At 56.5% G+C, this 17,606-nt stretch overlaps 1 protein-coding gene across 7 annotated transcripts in view; it reads left to right on the forward strand.

Moving 5' to 3' along the window:
• The window catches only part of BICRA (BRD4 interacting chromatin remodeling complex associated protein), a 75,619-nt gene that overhangs the window by 54,649 nt on the left and 3,364 nt on the right, over positions 1–17,606 (forward strand). For 6 of the 7 annotated variants that reach the window (XM_061388824.1, XM_061388823.1, XM_061388825.1 and 3 more), the window contains 7 exons: positions 1,283–1,348; positions 3,258–5,228; positions 5,787–5,963; positions 14,156–14,800; positions 14,968–15,148; positions 15,451–15,560; positions 16,657–16,718. In XM_061388824.1, the coding sequence (XP_061244808.1) occupies positions 1,283–1,348; positions 3,258–5,228; positions 5,787–5,963; positions 14,156–14,800; positions 14,968–15,148; positions 15,451–15,560; positions 16,657–16,718 (3,212 nt within the window). The remainder of the gene's footprint in view (positions 1–1,282; positions 1,349–3,257; positions 5,229–5,786; positions 5,964–14,155; positions 14,801–14,967; positions 15,149–15,450; positions 15,561–16,656; positions 16,719–17,606) is intronic. The other variant, XM_061388828.1, reaches the window with a different exon arrangement.

A 17,606-nucleotide genomic window follows, 5' to 3' on the forward strand; every position in this document is an offset into this window, starting at 1 on the left:
TTCAGGATGTTGGTTGGAACCATTGTCATCTGAGGGCTTGCCTGGGGCTGGGGGGGGCCTGCTTCCACAGTGAGTGACTCACTCCTGTGGCTGTTGGCTGGAGGCCTCAGCTCCTCGCCACGTGGGCCTCTCCAGAGGATTGCTTGAGCATCCTCATGACGTGGCAGCTGGTTTGCCCAAGCAAGTGACCCAGAGGAAGCTGAGTGCCTCTTATGACCTAGTCTCCGAAGTCACACTGCATTCACTGGAAGCGAGTCACCATGCCCACCCACACTCTCAGGGAGGGAAAAGAGCTCCACTCCTCAAGGGCATGTATCGAATAATTTGCGGAGCAGAGGCAAGTGCAATGGGAGGACGGCGGCCTGGGCCCCAAGGCAGGTGTTGCAGGAGGTGGCAGGTGCTGACTTTGGGGCTGGCCTGGAAGGCAGTGTCACTTGACTTGAGGGTGGATTAGATGGTGAAATAGTGTCCAGACTGCCTCCTGGACTTGACCTGAGCAACCAAATGGGTTGTGCCATTCCCTGAGACTGGGAGTTTGGGGCAGATCCCAGAAGTCTGAGGGCAGCTGTTGGATGTATTGAATTGGCCAAAAAAAGTTGGTTTGGGTGTTTCTGTAAAATGTGATGAGAAAACCCAAATGAACTTTTTGGCCTACCCCATACCAGTCTAGGGTTCTAGAAGGGGATCAGCTAGAAACTGGGGAGCTTGGCTGTGGACAGACAGTGGGCGCTTAAGGCCTGTTCTCGGCATTGATGATAACTCCTGGAATGAGACCGGTCGCTGCCCTCCCAGACATGGGAGCAGCTCACACATCTGTTGCCCAGGGAGCGCGGCTGTGCAGAGGAAGGGCTGATTTCATAGGAAGGGACAGACGGGCACGTGTGGGGAGGAGGAGGCACGCGTCGGGAGGAGGAGGCACGTGTGACAGGCCCTGCAGGGTGTGTTACCAAGGAGGCAGAGGGCAAAGGGCCAGGGGTGCTACTTGGGTGAAGGTGCGGAGGCAGGATTCTAGAGAGTTCCAGGCAGGCATGTCGGGGAGCCTCGGATGCGGTGCTGGGGGCTCCTTAGGATTTAACCTTGCAGCCAAGCCCCTTTCTTTGGGGCCTCTTTTCTGGAGGTGGAGTTTCCCGTACCCCTCGAGCCTCCCCCACCCCCTGCACCCCCCCAACCTCGTCTTTGTCTTTGTGCCCATGTAACCCGAAATTGGTTTTTGTTCTAGCATGTGGGCCGGCCCACTGCCCAGCTGACCATTGACCTTGGGTGGGGGCGGGTCTTGTTGCAGCTCGACAGTGATGACCTCCTGGATAATCCCGGGGAGGCCCAAAATGCCTTCTATGAAGGTCCCGGGGTAAGTGGCTGCGGGGGCTCGGGGAGGGTGGTGGGCAGAACGCCCGTGGAGCAGCCCTTGGGGGAGGGTTGGAGGGCGTCTCACTCATTCCCTGAGGCACTTTGCTCTGGGGGTGGGAGGCTGGGGTGTGGTCACTGAGAGCAGAGTGGGGTGCAGGTGAGGCCAAGGCTGCCAGATACCTCCCCTACCCCCAGGCTGTGCCTCAGAGAAGGAGGTGCGGTTCCGGGGTCCCTGGCCTTAGGGATCAGCTGCTACAGCGCTGGCATGGAGGCTGAGGCTGGCTCCTGAGGAGTGGGGATGGGGGCGTCTTGGGGGTCCTGTCCTAGCTCAGCCGTGGCTAGAAGGTGACCTGGGGAAGAGGATCCACTGATACAGACCTCCGTCTCCGCATGGAAAATGAGAGCAGGGATGATGAGCAAAGCCCAAAGTGGGGCTCGCAGTGGGCATCTATATTATTGAGCACCTCCTGTGTGCCAGGCCCGTCCCTCCTCTTCCCCTTCTGTGGCCTCTCCCTTCCCCTCTTCTCTCCCTACCCCGCCCACTCCTTGTTCCTCCTCCCTCCCCCTTCTTCGTCTTCGTAACTGTCATTTACAGAACACTTATCATATGCTAGACCCTTTACGGTAATTTTCATTTAATCCTCACAACCACCATAATAACACATTCCAAACAATTGATCTGGCGTAATATACATGCCTAAATCCAGAACCCAGCAAATAATAGTACTTTCATGTTATTACACTTATAGATCGGTTAGAGTATGTGCTATTCTTATCCATGCCGCCCTGTCTTAATTTGACCTGTAAGGACCCTGGTCAGGTTCTTAGCACCTCACGTGCATGATGTCAGTAAATGTCACAACCATCCTAGGAGGCAGGTTTGGTTATAGCCATTTAGCAGTTAGGAGCTCAGAACCCCCTGGTCTTTGGTTGGGGGCTGAGCCGGAGCCTGTCTCACCAGGCAATGCCCCCTGCTTGGCAGCGGGATGACCCCCTCCCAGTGTAGGGGGCAAGGAGGGAGCAGTGCCCACCTCCCTGGGCTGTTACTAACAGCAGCGACCTAGACAGTAATAATAATGCCAGCAGGAGTGATAGATGGTGTTTCTCGGGTGCCAGGTACTGCTCTGAGCCGTCCACGTGGAATGAACTCAGAATCTTTTTAACAACAGTTTTGACCCATTATCAGTGGGTATTCCATGCTGCTAGCATACTCATTACTTATGGAATATTTGCTCGAAAATGCATACATGTATTGATTGTACATTCGTGACCTGGATCACCATCCAGAAAGCACTTAAGAAACCTCAAACTCACAGTGCGCTTGGCACTGGGTAAGGCTGCTGCTGCTCCTGCGCTTAACAGAACCATGATCTTTGATCCAAAACCTTTGGGGCCAGGCTTGTGGGATTCAGGGTTTTTCAGATGCTGGAAAGGCAATGCTGGCTACATGTGTGCTGCATGTAATGTGACACACTCACTTTTCTGTGGTCACATTGAAGGCGAGTCCTGTTACGTGGCTGAATAACGCCTTTCCCTCTGAGCATCAGTTGCATTCCGGTCAGGGCTTTCCAGCCTAAAGTTCTCAAAACATTTGTGGTTTTCAGAGCCTTTGGGGTTTTGGAATTGCAGATAAGCCTCATGGGCCTGTATGGCTGTTTAGAAAATGGTTTTTGTTACATTCTGCTGATGTGCACAGATGGGGGAAAAAACAGGCTGGATTAAACCAGTCCTGGGGTGCCCAGCTCAGCCCTGGCGAAGCTGGGATTTGAACTCGGGTCCAGCCACTTCTTGTAGAAGGTTCTTTCTGTCCCTGCTGCCCTGACATCAGGTACCCTTGGCTTCAGCTGTGTCCTGGGCCCGGCCCCTTGCTAACCTGGGCTCTCTCCTCCCCCACCTTCCCTGGCCTCCAGCTCCACGTGCAAGAAGCCTCTGGCAACCACTTGAACCCAGAGCCCAGCCAGCCGGCCCCCAGCGTGGACCTCGACTTCCTGGAAGATGACATCCTGGACTCGCCCGCGGCCGGGGGCGGCGGCGGGGGCGCGGGGGGCGCCGACCAGCCCTGCGACATTCTCCAGCAGAGCCTCCAGGAGGCCAACATCACCGAGCAGACACTCGAGGCTGAGGCTGAGCTGGACCTGGGCCCCTTCCAGCTGCCCACCCTGCAGCCCGCGGACGGCGGGGCTGGCCCAGCGGGGGCCGGAGGGGCTGCTGCCGTGGCCACGGGACCCCAGGCGCTCTTCTCGGGGGGCGCTGACCTGCTGGGGCTCCAGGCCCCACCCACCGTGCTGACCCACCAGGCCCTGGTGCCGCCCCAGGACGTGGTCAGCAAAGCCTTGAGCGTCCAGCCCTTCCTGCAGCCTGTGGGCCTGGGCAACGTGACTCTGCAGCCCATCCCAGGCCTCCAGGGCCTGCCAAATGGCAGCCCCGGGGGTGCCGCAGCAGCCACGCTCGGCCTGGCCCCCATCCAGGTGGTGGGCCAGCCTGTCATGGCACTCAACCCACCCACCTCCCAGCTCCTGGCCAAGCAGGTGCCTGTCAGCGGCTACCTGGCCTCAGCGGCCGGCCCTTCGGAGCCAGTGACCCTGGCATCTGCTGGCGTCTCACCCCAGGGGGCCGGCCTGGTCCTCCAGAAGAACCTCCCCGCCGCCGTGGCCACCACACTCAATGGGAACTCAGTGTTCGGAGGGGCGGGAGCCGCCCCGGCGGCGGCCAGTGGGGCGCCCTCAGGACAGCCGCTGGCGGTGGCCCCCGGCCTGGGCACGTCGCCGCTGGTTCAAGCGCCCAACGTCATTCTGCACCGCACGCCCACACCCATCCAGCCCAAGCCTGCCGGCGTGCTGCCCCCCAAGCTCTACCAGCTGACTCCCAAGCCGTTCGCCCCCGCGGGCGCCACGCTCACCATCCAGGGCGAGGCTGGGGGCCTCCCGCAGCCACCCAAGGCTCCCCAGAACCTGACTTTCATGGCGGCGGGCAAGGCCGGCCAGAACGTGGTGCTGTCGGGCTTCCCGGCGCCCGCCCTGCAGGCCAACGTCTTCAAGCCGCCTCCGGCCACCACCACGGGGGCGGCCCCCCCACAGCCCCCCGGGACCCTGAGCAAGCCCATGAGCGTGCACCTCCTGAACCAAGGCAGCAGCATCGTCATCCCCGCCCAGCACATGCTTCCGGGCCAGAACCAGTTCCTGCTGCCTGGCACGTCGGCGGTCCAGCTCCCTCAGCCACTCTCAGCCCTGCCAGCCAACGTGGGCGGGCAGATCCTGGCAGCCGCGGCCCCCCACGCGGGCGGACAGCTCATCGCCAACCCCATCCTCACCAACCAGAACCTGGCGGGCCCGCTGAGCCTGGGCCCCGTGCTGGCCCCCCACTCAGGGGCCCACAGCGCTGCCCACATTCTCTCGGCCGCCCCCATCCAGGTGGGCCAGCCGGCACTCTTCCAGATGCCCGTGTCGCTGGCCGCCGGCAGCCTGCCCACGCAGAGCCAGCCGGCCGCCGCCGGGCCAGCCGCCACCACTGTCCTCCAGGGGGTCACCCTGCCCCCCAGCGCCGTGGCCATGCTCAACACCCCCGACGGTCTGGTGCAGCCCGGCACCCCCGCCGCTGGTGGGGAGGCTACGCCTGTCCTCACAGTGCAGACAGCGCCCCAGGCGCCCCCCACGGTCAGCACCCCACTGCCTCTGGGCCTCCAGCAGCCGCAGCAGCAACAGCAGCCGCCGCCGCCACCACAGGCCCCTACCCCACAGGCTGCCGCCCCAGCTCAGGCCACCACCCCACAGCCCAGCCCTGGCCTGGCGTCCAGCCCGGAGAAGATTGTCCTGGGGCAGCCACCCTCTGCTGCCCCCACGGCCGTCCTCACTCAGGACTCCCTGCAGATGTTTCTGCCCCAGGTAACCAAGGCCGCCAGGGCAGGGGAAGGGGCCTATGTGGAGAGGGGGCCCAGAGCTGGAACCAAATGCAGTTGAAGCAGCAAGTGGGTGGGGGGGGCCCGGGGGCTAGGAAGGGTGCCCAGAGTTGCCACCCCTGCCCCAGGTCACCGAGGAGGTGGTCCCGGGGCGACAGGGCCCAGCTGACTGACACCAAGACAGACAGACGAGGGGAGGGACAGAGAGGCGGCCCTCTTGCTGGAGGGTTGGAGAAGGGTCCAAGAGAGAGAGCAGGTGAGACACAGACAGACAGACAGACAGACAGACGGGGCGGGAGAGATGGATGCTGGGGTGGAGCCGGAAGATGACTCATGGAACCAAGGGGACTGAGCTACCCCAGGTCAAGCCCCCTGGACTCTGGGGGCTCCCAATCCCCTGACTTAGGTGTCTAGCCTCTGGGTGTCCTTTAACTGGTTCCCACTACCCCCTTCTCCGGAGCACCCGTGGGGGCAGGGAGTTGGGGTGTAGAGGCCTTGGGTGTGTGGGGGTGGCCTCTGACCGGCTGTGGGCTGCCCGTTGCAGGAGAGGAGCCAGCAGCCCCTCTCCACAGAGGGCCCCCACCTCTCCGTGCCCGCCTCGGTCATAGTCAGCGCCCCGCCTCCCGCCCAAGACCCAGCCCCGACCACCCCTGTCGCCAAAGGAGCTGGCCTTGGCCCTCAGGCCCCCGACAGCCAGGCCTCCCCGGCGCCGGCCCCCCAGGTAGACGAACCCCAGCAGCCTCTGTCCCAGCGCAGACCAGCCCTGCCCCTCGCCCCTCCTCCCCACCCTCTCCACACGCTCTCTGGCTGCCCTGCCTGCCTCTCTGTCTCGCTGGCTTGGGAAGCGGTGCTCTCCTTGGCTCCCCAGATGCTTCCTGAGGGTCTCCTGACGGCCGTGGATGCTTGAGACCACACTCTAGTCAGGGACACATGGTTAGGTCCTAGAATGATCATTTCCCTGTCTGGATAAGTATCTCACATTTTGAGGAAGACACCAAGAGGTCTAGATCCGAGCCTGGCTTTCCCTCCCCAAGAGGGTTTCTTCCACTCCTTTCCTACGAAGGGGCAAACAAAAAGACAACAGGGTTCTTTTCCTTCCATTTTTACGAAAACAAAAGCAGTACTCTACATGCATTCTGCACCGTTTATCATTTAGAGGTTCATCTTGGAGACTGTACTCCATTCTTTTACACGATCGCATAGTACTCCATTGTGTGGGGGTGCCCTTTATGTAACCAGATATTGTTGTCGGGAATTTAGGTCACTTTTGGTCTTTAGCTGTCGGATGAGCAAGGCTGCAAAGTACAACTCTGTACATATGTCTCTTTGTTGGATACATTCTAAAAGGACATCGCTAGGTCTGAGAGCATATGCATTTGTAATTGTGACAGATACTGCCAAACTGCTCCCTGTAGAGTATAAATTGGTTTAATGGATTATCTGTGGTTGATCAGTATATGATCTCTGGTTGTTTGCCCCCACCCTCAAGTGATATTGAACTTGGCCACTTGGGTAAGTGAAAAACAGTGTCTTCTTCTGTTTTAATTTGTATTTCTTTTACTGTAAATGAGGCTGGGCAGATTTTTATAGATTTAGAGTTATTTGTGTTTTCTGTGGAATTATCTGTTGATACACTTGGCCATTTTCAAATTTGAATTGCTGGTCATTTTCTTGTTGGTTTGTAGAAACTCTTTACATATGAGAGAAATAGACTTTGTCTCATATGAGTCATTAGCACATCAGCATATGAGAGGTTGGGATGGGCCCCTTTTATTCTGGAGGGACAGATGTTGCACTTGTTCAAAAAGGATCCATGGGTAGATAGATTAGGACAGGCAGAAAGAGGAGGAAATAAGATGAGTGAGGGCCATGCAGGCAGAAAATCAGCTGGACTTTGCCCGTCAATAGCCATGATTTCACTCTCAGGCTCTGCTACTCACCATGTAACTGGAAGCAACCAGCTTCTTCATTCCATCAACTGTTGTTTAGGGAAAAGAGAGCGCTAAGTATGTGCCAGGCCTTGTGCTAACCCTGGGCAAGTCCCTGTAACTGCTGAACCTCAGTTTCCTCACCTGGAAGATGGGGATAGTAGTTGCTTTATACGTCTACTAGGACGAGTAACCGAGTTGCTATGTGCTTTGCACAGAGTAAACAGTCCAAAAATATTTGCTATTGTTATTATTACTTGGGGACTTCCTAGGTGGCTCAGTGGTAAAGAACCTGCCTGCCACTGCAGGAGAGGCGAGTTCGATCCCTAGGTCAGGAAGAGCCTCTGATGAAGGAAATGGCAACCAACTCCAGTATTCTTGTCCGGGAAATCCCGTGGATAGAGAGGAACCTGGCGGGCTTCGGTCCATGGGGATCACAAAAGAGTTGGACGTGGCTTAGCGACTCAACAACAGATGATTGTTTTAGCTGTTGTGTTTGTGGCATCAAGCGCGGGTCAGTCCAGAGGGACAGGGGCCAAGATTTCCTCTGGTCATCTCTATACAGGAAGGAAGGGCAGGGGCCAGGGGCCACCTGGACTAGGAGAGACTCAGGTTGAAAGTACTGTTTTTGGGTGGTCAGACATGGGCCTGGGTCCCTGGGGCAAGGGCAGTCCCCTCTGCGAGCCTTCCATCCTCAGCTGGAGCTCGGGGCTGGTAGGAGCCCTTCTGAGTGCTGTGGTTGAGAGCAGGGCAAGGCACGTATGTGATCTACCACTTCAGCGCCACATACCTGCAGGTGCTTGTCTGGACTCGCTCCTTGGGTGACCATCAGTACCAAGATGAAGCCTCCCCCAAGCCCCTTAACCTCCCTGGGCCTCAACTTCCTGAACTGACAAATGGGTATGAGGACAGTGGCTGTTGTGAGGAATAAATGAATTAGTGTATGTAACGTGCTTCAACAGGACCGACATGTCGAAAGTCCTGGAGTGTGAGAAAGAAGCCCGGCGAATTTTCCATGAAGGGCCAGTAGTAAATGTTTTGGGCTTTGCGGGACTGTCACTATAGCCTAGAAATGGCTCTAGATAAATGAATGAGCGTGGGTGGGCTCCCATAAAGCCTTACTTATGCACACTGAAATTTGAATCTCCTATCAGAGTCAAAGAATATTCTTCTTCTTCTGACTTGTTTTCAACCATTTAAAAACGTAAAAACTATTCTTAGCTTGCGGGCTGTCCAAAATGGTCGGGCCAAGCGGGTGGCAGGCCACCTTTGGCTTCTGGGCCTTAGTCTGCCAGACGTTTTGAGATCTTTATTTTATTATTTTGTAGATGTGCAAGACTTCACTTATTCAGTCCCGTATTGGTGAACACTTAAGGTATCCAGTCCCATGGAATCGCTAACGAACATTCCCATACATACATACTCTTATACCGGACTTTGCTCGTGCGTGAGAATGCCCATAGGGTGAATGTCTAGAAATAGAATTGCTGCATCAGAGGGTATCCAGTCGGCCCTCCGAATCTGCAGATTCTGCTCCGCTGGATTCAACCACCAGTGGATGGAAAATATTCGGGGAAAAATATTCCAGAAAGTTCCAAAAAGCACCATGTGAATATGCAGACAACTACTTCCATAGCATTGACATTGTGCGTGTGTGCATGCGTGCTAAGTCACGTCAGTCATGTCTGACTCTTTGCGACCCCATAGACTGTAGCCCGCCAGGCCCCTCTGTCCATGGGATTCTTCAGGCAAGAATACTGGAGTGGGTAGCCATGCCCTCCTCCAGGGGATCTTCCCAACCCAGGGATTGAATGCACGTCACTTATGTTTCTGGCATGGGCAGGTGGGTTCTTTACCACTAGCGCCATTTATTAGGTATCGTAGGTAATCTGCTGCTGCTGCTGCTAAGTTGCTTCAGTCGTGTCCGACTCTGTGCGACCCCATAGATGGCAGCCCACCAGGCTCCACCACCCCTGAAATTCTCCAGGCAAGAACACTGGAGTGGGTTGCCATTTCCTTCTCCTGTGCGTGAAAGTGAAGTCGCTCAGTCATGTCCGACTCTTCACGACCCCATGGACTGCAGCCCACCAGGCTCCTCCATCCATGAGATTTTCCAGGCAAGAGTACTGGAGTGGGTTGCCATTGCCTTCTCCATCATAGGTAATCTAGAGGTGATTTGAAATATGTGAATGGTTGTGTGTAGGTTATATGCAAATACTGCACCATGGGTATAAAGGACTTGAGCATCCCTGGATTTTGGTATCTGATGGGGTGAGCCCCCGTGGATGTGGAGGGTTGGCAGTACGCACTGCCCAAGCACGTTATGGACCAATCCAGCTGCTCCTTCATGAGGTTCCTGCTGGTAAAGGCCTCTGTCAGCTTCCTCAACCCCAGATCAGCGACCCGCTCATTGCCTGCCATGTGGGAAGATGCATGCCCCCCCACTCCTGTGCGTCTCTCAAATTCTGCTTGACTCGAACATCTTAACATCTTCCCATCTCCCCACAGGCAGTTGGAATCTCTCAGTAAACAGTCCACTCATGTGGGAGCTTTAAAAAAAAAATGTAATTATAAAAATAATTTCATGCTTCTCTAGAGGATTTAAAAAATACAGAAAAGAACTAAGAAGAAAAACAAATCACCCAAAATACCAGCGTGTAGAAGCTGCTGGCAGCATTTTTGGTATGAAGTCTTCTTTTAGCCTTACTTTTCTTCTTCTCATCCATTTCAAACATTTGTCCCTTTTGACATTAGGTAGTATATTCACATGGTTCAATCATGAAAAACCTTTTTTTTTTTTTTTTTTAATCTTTTTTTCTTTTTATCTGTGGTGTATGGGATCTTAGTTCCCTGACCAGGGATTGAACCTGCGCCCCTGCAGTGGAAGCCCAGAGGCTTAACCACTGGACAGCCAGGGAAGTTCCAAAAAGGATTTTTAAGGTATGGGGGGAAGTATCCCACCCCATGCCTGCATTCCCAACCCCTCCCCATAGCCTCAGCACTTAACTTTTTTGTATTTTCTTCCAGTTCTGTGCATATACAACCTTGTGCAAATATAGGTTAACATTTCTCTCTACCCAGCAGGTAGCACATTATCCATGTTCTTGGGTAGCCCGTGGGGCGTTTCCTTGGTCCTTTTGTTACAGTGGAGAAGTATTCCTTTGTGTAGATGGGGCTGGATGAGCTTTCATCCTCGGACGTGCTGTCCTGATGCGCTTAGACCACGTCTAGGCTTTGGTCCTTCACATAGAGCTGCAGTAAACATCTGTCATTTCGTGTACATGTGTCTCTCTGGTCACTTCCCAGAAGCCTGTTTGCTGGATCAAAGCACAGGTGCACTTAGAATTTGCACAGCAGCTGCTGAATTGCATTCCTCTGAGGCTGTAGCAAATGGTGCCAGCTTAGACTCCCACAGGCAATGTGCGAGTGCCTTTGTGAGACATATGACTTATTTGTAATGTGTGCCTGAACTTGGCTCCATAGGGCACCTTTGATCTGCATCTCTCTTATTACAAGGGAGGTTGAGCATCTCTTGACCTATTTAAGCCTGTTGTGTTTCTTTTTCTACACTGTGTCTGATCATATCCTTTGCCCCATTTTTCTCACTGCTTGTTATTCTTAGTGATTTCCAGAGGCTCTTTTTATATGAGAGAGATGAGCTTTGTCTAGGCTGCTGTTGTTGGTCAGTCACTAACTCGTGTCTGACTCTTTGCGACCCCATGGACTGCAGCACGCCAGACTTCCCTGTCCTCCACCATCTCCTAGAGCTTGCTCAAACACATGTCTGTTGAGTCAGTCATGCCATCCACCATCTCATCCTCTGTCGTCCCCTTCTCCTGCCTTTAATCTTTCCCAGCGTCAGGGTCTTTTCTAATGAATGGGTTCTTCAGATTAGGTGGCCTAAGTATTGGAGTTTCAGCTTCAGGATCAGTCCTTCCAATGAATATTCAGGGTTGATTTCCTTTAGGATTGACCAGTTTGATCTCCTTACTGTCCAAGGGACTCTCACTATTTCCCCCAGTATGTCATTTGCTTCTTGACTTGGTTTGGGGGGAGTGTGTGTGTATTTGTCCCTGTATTTTTATTGAGGATGAGAATTTTTAAAAATATTTTTCAATTTGGGGGTTATTTTTAAGCTTTTCATTTTTAGTTAGTTTCAAACATATAGCAAAGTTGTAAGACTAGAATGTGGGAATAATACCCATGTGAGTTCTTTACTCTAAGCAGATGTTTTAGTTATCTGTTGCTGTGTAACGGATTATCTGTCTTCCAAAACTGAGCAGCTTGAAACAACAAACATTAACTTACCTCACGTGATTTCTAAGGATCAGGAATCTGGAAGCAGATTAACTGGGAGGTTCTGGTGTGTGATCTTTTGAGAGATTATAGTCAAGGTGTCAGCCAGGGCTGAGTCATCTGAAGGCTCGACCAGGCTGGACAGTCTGCTTCCAAGATGCTGCACTCCTGGGACTTCCCTGGTGGCCCAGTGGTTAAGGCTCTGTGTGTCTGCTGCAGAGGGTAAGAGTTTGATCCCTGGTCAGGGAACTAAGATTCCGCATACCGCACTGCGTAGCCAGAATAACAACAAAGATGGTGCACTGGTAGGGCTGCTGGTGGGAGAGGGCCCACGTAGAGAGAAACCGAGGCCTCCCCGAAGGGCGGCCCACATGATCCACAGTCGGCTTCCCCTGAGCACATAATCGACTAGAAAAAGAGCAAGGGAGCTGCCCAGGAGAGAAGCCAATCTTTTTTATAACCTAATCTTGGAAGTGACATGTGATCACTTCCGCTGAGTTCCTATGGCTGCAGAGACCAACCCTGGTACAGTGTGGGAGGAGCCTGAAAACAGGGAGGCGGGGATTGCTAGGGGCCACCCCTGATTGGAGCCTGAAAACAGGGAGGCAGGGATCGCTGGGGACCACCCCAGATTTAACCACTGTAAATATTTGGCCACATTAGCTTTAGCCACGGCCCTCGCAACATGTATCCCTTTTTCTTTTCCTGAATCATTTGAGAGTCAATTGCAGACATCATGCTTCTGCACCCCCTTCATATTTTGATCTGATTATTTCTGTCTTTGAGAATAAGAGCATCCTCTCACTCAACCACCGCAGTCATCAGATCCAGTGCCTCTAGCATTGTGACAATACTGTTATCAAATTCACTGTCCATAATGCGGTGCAGCCAGCCGTCTAGCAATCGTGTTGTGGATCGCTGTCATTGTCTCACTCAGCATCTGGTCTGTGTTGCCACTTCATCGTGCCCTCTGAAGCCTGTGCTTAGGAGGGGAGAGTGCCAAGCGGGACAGCTCCCTTGGTCCTCACCGTCAGCTCCTCGCCTGCGGCTCCCACCAGCTTTCTTCTCTGGTTTTCTCTGTTGTAAATAGTCCCACGGTGGCCAGCCCTGTGAGCAAGAGCCTGAATATTCCTGATCACAAATTGCTGCAGGCGAGATTACCAGGTCCACTCGACGCTCTTCTGTTTTGTTTGTTTCATTTAATATCTATTTATTTATTTCCGAACTTTAAACTTTTTATTTTGTATTGGAGTATAGCCGATTAACAATTTAGTGATGGTTTCAGGTGAGCAGCCATACATGTACATGCATCTATTCTCTCCTAAACTCCCCTCCCATCCAGGCTGCCACATATCATTGAGCAGAGTTCCCTGTGCTCTACAGTAGGTCCTTGGTGATTATCTATTTTGAATATAGCAGTATATACATGACCTTCCAAAACTCCCTAACTATCTCCTTTCCCCTGCCCACCACCGCCCCCCCCAACCAGGAAACAGTAGGTTAGGTTTTTAAGTCTATGGGTCTCTTTCTGTGTTGTAAGTTCATTTGTATCATTTGGACGGGTCATTTTGGTTCCCTGGCCTCAGTGTCTGATCTGTGAAGTGGGTCAGATACGATCACAGCTCTCAGGACCATGGAGAGAGCCCATGAGTGGGTACACGTTCCCAGCCGCAAGCGCTGGGTCAGTGGGCGCTCTCCGTGGGGTGGATTCTGTGACCCAGAGCAGAGAAGTGCCAGTTCAGTGTTGGGTGCCCAGCTGTTGCCCGTGGTTCAATAGCAGCTGCTGAGGTTTGAGGTTCCTGGAGAGGTGACCTTTAGGGGGAGAAGGATGCCCTGACTGAGGTGTGTTTTAGGTGAGGTCACTGTGTACGTGTTACAGACTAGTGCTTAGATTGCATATGCAAGCCTGATACACACACACACACATGCACACACACACTCACACCCATACCTGTAGGTTTCCACGACCCCCAGGTAGCCATGCAGCCACGACCCCACAGGTACAGGTCATGGACACTTAGAAGGGGACTCGTAACTCATGTGCTGGCATCCAGGGGGACTCGACCCTGACCTTGACCCTTGGTTTCCATCCTCATCCCCGGCTCCCCCATTCCCAGCGTGCCCTCCTCAACCATTGGCCCCCACCCCCACCCCCAGTTCGCAGCAGCCGCAGTCTCCCTGCTGGTGTCTGTTCTCCTGGGTCAGCTGGACTGTCAGCCCGGCACCCTCCCCACCCCCCTGCACTTGCTGCTGTGCTCTGCTCCCTGGCCCCCTCTGCCTACCTGCCGCAGGCAGCTGGTGTGGTGCTCCTGCCGCCACTGCTTCCTCTGCTGCTGCCCCCAAAGCCTGCAGAGCTCGCCTTCCTCTGGGGGGAGGGGGGTCTGGGGGGCAGGGGCGGAGATCAGAAGGCAGAGGTACGGAGTTGGGGGGGCAGATGGTGGGTCGAGAAGGGATAGGTTGAGGGAATGAGGTAGGTGGACAGGTCGGGGATGGGGGGCAGGTACAAGGTGGGGGATGGAGGTGGAGTGGTGAGAAGGATGGCGGGGGCGGGGATCAGGACAAGGGGTGGCCAAGAAGGGGGGCAGGGCTTCCGGGCGGGAGTGGCCGGGGTCCCCAGTGTCTTGGGGCCAGGGGAGCCAAGGTTGGTTCTGACCCCCGCCCCCTCCCCTCTCCCTCCTCCCCTGCCCAGATCCCCGCAGCGGCTCCGCTGAAGGGCCCCGGCCCCTCCTCTTCCCCGTCACTACCTCACCAGGCCCCCCTGGGGGACAGCCCCCACCTGCCGTCCCCTCACCCGGCCCGGCCCCCGTCCCGCCCCCCATCTCGCCCCCACTCCCGCCCCCCTTCCCAGCCTCAGAGCTTGTCCCGTCCCCCCTCAGAGCCCGCCCTGCACCCCTGCCCTCCTCCCCAGGTCCCCCCTACCCTGCCTGGCATCTTTGTCATCCAGAACCAGCTGGGCGGCGCCCCCTCCACAAGCACCCCGGCCCCCACCGCCCCAGGCCCACCCCAGCCCCCACTGCGACCCCCATCCCAGCCCCTGGAGGGGCCACTGGCCCCCGCCCCCCACCTCCCTCCGGCCTCCACCTCCACTGTCGGGGTCGCCTCCACCTCCTCCTCCGAGACGTCCTCCCGGCTGCCAGCCCCCACGCCGCCTGACTTCCAGCTGCAGTACCCACCCAGCCAGGGGCCCCACAAATCCCCCACGCCCCCTCCGACCCTCCACCTGGTCCCTGAGCCCGCAGCGCCCCCCCCACCGCCTCCTCGGACCTTCCAGATGGTGACCACCCCCTTCCCGGCGCTGCCCCAGCCGAAGGCTCTTCTCGAGAGATTTCACCAGGTAATTGGAGGCAGGGGCCAGCCCACCACCCACGCCACACCCCCACCCTCCCTGCCAGTCCAATTCCCTCCCGCTTTCTGGCTTTCTCTTCACCCCCGTTCCTGGTTCCTGGCTGCCCCTGCTCCTAGCGTGTTCCCCTGCCCCAAACCACCTGTCCCCCTCCTCAGGTGCCGTCTGGGATCATTCTCCAGAGCAAGGCCGTGGGGGCCCCCACCGCCCCACAGTCTTCCGCCAGCCTGGGACCCCTTGCCAGCCCCACTGCCTCCGTGCTGGTCAGTGGGCAGGCTCCATCCGGGACCCCCACCACCCCCAGCCATCCCCCCGCCCCAGCGCCCATGGCCACCGCAGGTAGGGGAGAGGGAGCCCGCAACGGAGCCATGGAGGGGCCCGAAGCAGGTGGGTGGGAGTCACAGGGAGGACATGTGGGCCAGAACTGTGGGCATCGGAGCCCAAGGGTCACCCAGATCTCCAGGGACAGGGACGGTGGAGGGGGGCGGGCTGTACTCCCCAGATCCCCTCCAGGCGCACTCACTTTGGGGCCGCCATAGCCCCCGAGGCCCAAGAACCAGAGCAGTAGGGGGTGCAGGGTCTCTGGGGGGGCCTTTGTGCCCGTGACCCCTGAGCCCTGTCTGCCCACACCTCCACCCCAGGCCTGCCTCCTCTGCTTCCTGCCGAGAGCAAAGCCTTTGCCAGCAACCTCCCAACCCTGACCGTGGCCAAGGCCGCCCCTTCTGGGCCAGGGAAGTCCTCCGGGCTGCAGGTAAGGGGCACCCAGAGTGGCAGGCTAGGGCCCAGGCCTGGTTGCTGGGGAACTGTGATGGGGCTGGAGGGGAAGGGGAGGCCGGCCGGCAGGCAGGCAGGGAGGTAGAGATGGGCAGAGACACAGCCAGGTCGGGAGTAAGACATCCGGCCAGTCCAGGCTGAAACCTGGGGCACGTGGGAAACCAAGACAGTTGAACCGAGATCCACCCCCAAACACCGAAACGACAGAATGAGGATGGGAGAGATGGCCTGAGAGAGACCCCAGGCGGTCACTGGGGGCATGAGCAGGTGAGAGATGGAGGCTGCAGGAGAAGGGACTGTGTTGGCTCAGGACAGGCGGAGGGGAGACCCTAAAAGGAAGGACAGGGCAGGGTGGCCAGCAAGACACTGAGTCAGAGATGGCAGAGGGACTGCCTTGGCGGTTAAGACTCCGCACTTCCAGTACAGGGGGAATGGGTTCAATCCCTGGTTGGGGAACCAAGGTCCCACATGCCTTGCAGTGCAGCCAGAGAAAAGAGAAGGTGGTGATGGGGGTGGGGGGAGGGGAGGATGTGGTCAAGAGGAGAGCTAGGATGGTGGTACCCAGGCCAGAGGGGCATAGGCAGGGAAGGTGGAGGAGACTGAGGCAGAGACAAGATTCAAGAGAGCCTGAAAGGGAAGAATAGGCAGGACAAGGGAAGTCAAGGTAGAGATTTTGGCAGGGGTGGGAGGAAAGAGGCCGTGCCCATCAGGTGCTGGACAATGAGGGGGGATTTGTGGGCCTTTTGATGGGCAGGGAGGGAGGTACCAGGTGGAAGCTGAGAGACCCAAGCCTGAGAAGGGGCTGGAGGAGGCGACCCAGGTGGACGCCTGGGGCTTGAGCCTGCCTGTAACCCTCTCCTTGCTGTGTCCCCCCAGCCCTGGATCCAGCCCCAGCCTTCCCCGCAGGTTGAGTGTGCTGGGTGGGGAATCCTGCAGCTAGGACCGGGACCCCATCTCGGGTGATATCAGCCCCTCCCATCTTTGTCCCAGGCTGGGGCGTAGAGAGGCTCAGGTGCCAAGGGAACGCTCCTCCATCGCGAAACCCCCCTCACTGGCTTCTCTCTCCCCCACAGTATGAGAGCAAGTTGGGCAGCCTGAAGAAACCCCCCACGCTTCAGCCCAGCAAAGAAGCCTGGTGAGCTCCGCGTGTGCCTCCTCACCCGGCACTGTCCCCCGCTGTGGGTTCGGGAAGTGTCATTGACCCCTCCATCTCCCCCTCTAGGGAGAGGGGTGGGAATAGTAGTGATTATAGGCTGAATGACGAGGATTCCCTGTGGCTGTGTTAGCAGCATTCGTGGGGCAGCTAGGCTGCTGGCTTCAAGCGGGCGGGGGTGGATATTTGGTGTGGCTTGGTCACCGCAGTAGCCTGAGCGCCTCGGACCCGGCTGGCAGGCAGTGTCTCCTGTCCGGGGGTTGGGGGGTGTGTGTTCAGGTGGACGCAGGGATGCCTGGGGGCCAGTGTGAATGGATAGATGGACGCTACCCAGGCAGGTGCATGGCTGGACGGATGGCTGTTGGGGTGGGTGGGCAGGTCCGTGTTGGATGCTCGTGTTCTGTCCCTCTCTCCTGCCCTCCGTCCACTGAGAGTGTTGGTCAGATCCTCATCGGGTGCCCAGTCCTATGCTGGACTCTGGAAACACTGGACAGACCAGGTCCCGCATCCACTGTGTGTGAGGGCTGCTGGCCTTCAGCACTGGGTACAGACAAGGAAGCATGTCTGGTGGGAGAGACAGCCATACATAGTAGGCGATAGTCTACTGCTCAGTGAGAAAGCAGATCTTATTAACCAACCACGCAAGGGCCCAACCTCCCTGCCCGCCTCCCCAAGCCTGCTGCTGGGTTCCAGGTAGAGCGGGGACATGCTGACCCCAAGTGGCAGGAGATGGTATTGCATGGAAGGTGAGTCGCACGCTCTAGCATCTAACTCCCAGCGCTGCCTCTAGCTGCTTTGGATCCGTGACTTCATCTTCGCAGGCCTCAGTTTCCTCATCTGTAAAATGGGCATAAGGATAGCACTTCCTGC

This window comes from Bos javanicus, chromosome 18 (genome assembly GCF_032452875.1).
Source record: "Bos javanicus breed banteng chromosome 18, ARS-OSU_banteng_1.0, whole genome shotgun sequence".
NCBI lineage: Eukaryota > Metazoa > Chordata > Mammalia > Artiodactyla > Bovidae > Bos > Bos javanicus.